The 1542-nt window shown below is 68.9% G+C and overlaps 1 protein-coding gene across 1 annotated transcript; it reads right to left on the reverse strand.

The window, feature by feature from the left end:
• Window positions 1–83: 83 nt before the first annotated feature.
• Window positions 84–1426, reverse strand: EMIHUDRAFT_124546 (hypothetical protein; the record flags this gene model as incomplete). The annotated part of the gene is made up of 4 exons (XM_005765102.1): window positions 84–494; window positions 774–854; window positions 1052–1279; window positions 1353–1426. Coding segments are annotated over 4 exons (794 nt in total), but the record flags the coding sequence as incomplete, so codon positions are not given.
• Window positions 1427–1542: the final 116 nt, after the last annotated feature.

The raw sequence follows: 1542 nt of genomic DNA on the forward strand, positions 1-1542 counted from the left end.
AGCCGAGAGCAGCCGAGAGCAGCCGAGATCAGCCGAGAGCAGCCGAGAGCAGCCGAGAGCAGCCGAGATTGCATCTCACGCACCTTCAGCCTCGCCACAAGCGCCTTGATGCCGCGATCCTCCGGCGGTGCTGCACCTCCCCCTCCTCCTCCTCCTCCTCCCCCTTCTCCTCCTCCTCCGCCGCCGCCGCCCCCGCCCTCAGCGCCGCCGTCCTCGCCGCCCGCCGCGGCGGTGGCAGACGCGGCGCCGACTCCGCCCCCGTTCACCGCCGCTTCGCCCGTTGCGCCCGCCGAGGCTGCCGAATCGGCGGCAAGCGCCTGCTGCGACGCCGCGCCAGCTGCCGCCGCCCCCGGCACCGCTGCCGACAGCGGCGGGAGGGCCGCCTGCAGGGACCGCTTCGGCAGCGGCTTGAGCTCCTTGCGCAGCGCGTCGGAGAGTAGGCGGAGGGGGGTGTGCAGGGTGCGAAGGGCGAGCATGCCCTCAGCGAGAGGCACCTACTCATTAATCGCCGTGTCGGCCGACCATCCAAGGCGCATTCATGCTGATTACCCGCCTCCGCCAAGGGGCACCAGCCAGACATCTCCCCACAATCTCCCCCATATCTCGCACCAGCCGGACATCTCCCAATCATCTCCCCACAATCTCCCCCATATCTCGCACCAGCCAGACATCTCCCCGCAATCTCCCCACAATCTCCCCCATATCTCGCACCAGCCGGACATCTCCCCATCATCTCCCCGCAATCTCCCCGCAATCTCCCCCATATCTCGCACCAGCCGGACGTCGAGCTCCGACGAGAGTGCCTCGACAGGCATGGCTGGCGGACCTTGCGACGGGTCGTACCCGAGCGCCACCTGTCCACACAGTCACGGGGTGTGAAGGGACGCCGTTCACACCCTCTGGCCTCGTGCCCGATCTCTCACCTCCATCAGCTCATGCGCCATAGTCCGCTCGATGACAGCCTTGGTCTCCTCCAAGCCCGTGGCGATCCCTGCGAGGCTACTCACTCCGGACAACTCGGACGCCTGTCCACCACACACGACTCGCTCACTCCACGCGGACAGGTGGGACTAGCTCCCTCCGCACGGCCCCGAGGCGCCAGCAGACTCTGCGACGACGCGATCAGCTCCAGAGCGCCGGGGAAGTCGCCCGCCGCCAGCAGCTGGTGGATGGTGGGCTGCGTCTGTACCACGGCGAGCAGCAGCCGCAGCTTCTCGTCGAGCGCAACTGTGTTGGAGCGGCGGCGCACGAGGCGAGGCAGGTGCAGCGGCTGGTGCACCTGCCGCGGTTCAACTCTCAGCCAGTGAGGCGAGGAAGAAGACGTGCGACGGCAGACGCAGCGGCGGGGGCACCAAGTTGGTCTCGAGGTCTCGCAGCCGCTCACGCATCGCCGCCAGCTGCCGCACGCCCGCCTCGACCTCGGCGCCTGCTCACAGCGGCAGCTGTGAAGAGGCGCCGTTCACAGCTGCCGCTCGCCCGCCTCGCCCCTGGCGCCGAGCCGGTCATACGAGACGAGCGCCTCGAAGAAGCCTTCCGCTCGCG

This window comes from Emiliania huxleyi (assembly GCF_000372725.1).
Source record: "Emiliania huxleyi CCMP1516 unplaced genomic scaffold EMIHUscaffold_5679, whole genome shotgun sequence".
Classification (NCBI taxonomy): domain Eukaryota; phylum Haptophyta; order Isochrysidales; family Noelaerhabdaceae; genus Emiliania; species Emiliania huxleyi.